The sequence below is a fragment of the Triticum urartu genome, chromosome 3 (assembly GCF_003073215.2).
Source record: "Triticum urartu cultivar G1812 chromosome 3, Tu2.1, whole genome shotgun sequence".
Lineage (NCBI taxonomy): Eukaryota > Viridiplantae > Streptophyta > Magnoliopsida > Poales > Poaceae > Triticum > Triticum urartu.
Genome location: NC_053024.1, coordinates 402,979,863 through 402,982,837, shown reverse-complemented (window position 1 = coordinate 402,982,837; position 2,975 = coordinate 402,979,863). Strand labels below are relative to the sequence as shown.

Sequence of the window (2,975 nt, the reverse complement as noted above, 5' to 3'; positions counted from 1 at the left end):
TGCTGGGCATTCCTCGCAATCCAAGAACCTTGCTGCCGGTGGGAATGGCTCCACTCCTCAAGTTGAGTTGAACACGTGTTTCTGTACAATTTCTCTGAAATTCTCACCGTTCGCCAAAGTGCTAGGCCGAGACAAGCCCGGCGACATTAGCTGGCAAACCAAACCAGCAACCATTATGTACCAGTTAGTACGAGCCTGCAGATTCCTGAATGTGGTCTTGGCAATTTGTGATGCAAATGAAAGCACGGGAGAAAAAACAAGAACAAGGCAGGACGGAGAATTCACAGCGGTGAGTGTTGTTCTTCAGCGGTGAACTGAAAAGGGAGCAGCAAAATACCTATACTGATATGGATACAGTTCGACATCTACTGGTATGGATAAGGTCACTCATCAGCGAAAGCAAATCCATCATGAGGCGTGTAAATTCAACTACCAATATAGGAATGCACTTCGTCTAAAAGGCCCTGGCATTCAGTAGCAAGTCGGCAGTTGGACAACAGGTACACAAATATAGGCTATGGATCGTTGCTGCCGCGAGGCACCGCATCCAAAAACTATGTATGAGTGTCTATTGTAACCTCAGAAAAATTTACTTATTAAACCGGCATACTGCCTCACGATTCATCAAACAAGTACAAAATGGTCACCTCCAGATGTTGCCCGGAATGCTCATGCCGCCGCCGCCGTCTTCTCTGGCTGCTGCTCGTCCTCCTCCACTTCCTCCTCTTCGTTGCTGGCACCCGGTGTGAGGCCGGCATCCTTCTCAAGCTCCTTCCATGGACCGTCGAACTGGTCAGGGAACTTCTTGCGTAGCCCGACCACCACCCGCCTCGCCGCCCGACCCTTGCCAGCCTCCTTGAGAGCCACTACCAGCTTACGCACCGTGCCCAGATCTGCCACCTTCTTGCGCTTTACCCCCTCGTAGAACACGTCCTCCGCCTCTGACAACCTCCCCTCGCTGCACAGCGCCCCCACCATGCATGCGTATGTTGCGCACTCCGGTGCCGACTTCGCCTCAGTGTTCCCCTCCGCCCCCTTCTCTTGCAAGCTCCTGTATACCTCCAGGGCCTCGTCCACCCTCTTGTGCCGCCCCAGCACCCGGATCAGCCCATTGTAGGAGATGACATCCGGCCGCAGCCCCGAGTCCTCGCCCATGGCTCGGATAAGCTCCTGCACCTCCTCCACCGTGCCGGTTGCCGACTTGTAGGTGATCCTGACGTTGTAAGCGGCAGCGTCAGGCGCTATGCCGCGTTCCTCGACCATCTCGCGCCACAGCTCCTCGGCGCGGTGGGGCTTCTTTTGCTTGTAGTAGGAGTCGATGATGGCCGTGTAGAGGTGGAGGGAAGGCGGCTCCTCCCCGTGGAGGAGGTACACCGCGTGGTCGGCGCCTTTGGTGATGCAGAGGGACTTGGCGAGGATGGACCACGTAAAGGCGTCGCGCGGCGCTGAGGGGTGCGCGTCCAACAGAGCAGGCACGCGCTCGGCGAGGCGGCGGCGGCGGAGGAGCGGGGCGAGGAGGGCATTGAGATGCTCGGCGGTGGGCGACGGGATGGTGGAGAGGATGGCGGAGGCCCGGTCGGAGAGGCCGACCACGGAGAGGGCGGAGATCACAGCTTTGGGGTTGGTCGGCACGAGCGGCGCGACGGCGGCGTCGATGTCGTCGAGGCGGCCCGCGCGGGCGAGGTTGCGGATGCGGGCCATCGGGACGGGGAACTCGGCAGCCGCAGCGGCGGTGGAGAGCAGGCGGCGGCCGGAGGCGGAGAAGATGGCGGCCATTGCTGCGGCGGAGCTGTGTCTGATCGATCCGAGGTTCCGGGGTTAGGGTTTAGGACGAGTGGGGGAAAGTTTCACTCGGCGGATTGTGTCATCTGGGAAATGGATGGAAGTTGGACAATGGAATGGAGTGCTGAGTGGGTGGCAGGCCCGCGTTGGAATCCCGGGCCAATCCCCGGCCCAATACTTATCCTTCACCCCGTTGAGTTGGAGCCGTGGAGTTTGATAGGGCTAAAGTGGGCCATGGCCCCTAGCCAAATTTATTTTTATATATTAACAAGACTTACTAGCAAAAAAAAGCAAATATACCCGTGCGTTGCAACGGAACAAAATTTCTTCCATGTATATCTAGCTTATGGATCCTTGGGTTGCAACATTGTAATGATCACTTTGTGCATTCTAAAACCAAACCGACCAATTTTATGATTTTTATGATTTCTGGGTTTCACTATTATGATATGAACTTTTCATACCATTTTGAATTTAGGTTTTAATGATAGATACCAAAAAATTGAACGGTTAACCGAATAAATTGAAGTAAAAATATATTTATATTTCTTGAGGCAAACAACCATTCAAGTAGTCATCCTGTGTTTTTAAGAAGTTGATCCCCACTACTAACAGTTCTCTCAACATGCATATGGTGCTAGATCAGTGTCTAGTTTGTAAGCACCAACCAATCGCTCAGATTCCCCTACCCACTTTACAGCTATGGAGAGCAATGTAATTTTTCTTGTACAAGGAGCTATTTTTTCCCGCTGAGCACATCCATTTTTCTTGTAATGTATCATTTTTCTCTTAAAAACATACTAAGCTCGTCCATAACCATCAAGGCATGATCCATGCATGAATATATATACTTATAAAAAATGTGTTTTGAGTCAAAAAACAGTAAATTATTATTAGGTCGGTTTCAAATTCGTGTCAATTTTGGTTATTATGGTATATGACGAAATCATACCATAAGCTATACAGGATCATGGTGATGCATAGCAACGAGAGGGGAGAGTGTGTCCACGTACCCTCGTAGACCAAATGCGGAAGCGTTAGCACAACGCGGTTGATGTAGTTGTACGTCTTCACGATCCGACCAATCCAAGTACCGACCGCATGGCACCTCTGAGTTCAGCACACGTTCAACTCGATGACGTCCCACGAACTCCGATCCAGCAGAGCTCGGGAGAGTTTCGTCAGCACGACGG

At 52.3% G+C, this 2,975-nt stretch overlaps 1 protein-coding gene across 1 annotated transcript; it reads right to left on the bottom strand.

The window, feature by feature from the left end:
- Positions 1-424: 424 nt before the first annotated feature.
- On the bottom strand, positions 425-1,910 carry LOC125544120 (pentatricopeptide repeat-containing protein At4g36680, mitochondrial-like). The gene has a single exon (XM_048707697.1). The coding sequence runs from the start codon at positions 1,774-1,776 to the stop codon at positions 670-672; it is 1,107 nt and encodes a 368-aa protein (XP_048563654.1). The 5' UTR covers positions 1,777-1,910; the 3' UTR covers positions 425-669.
- Between the last annotated feature and the right edge of the window lie 1,065 nt (positions 1,911-2,975).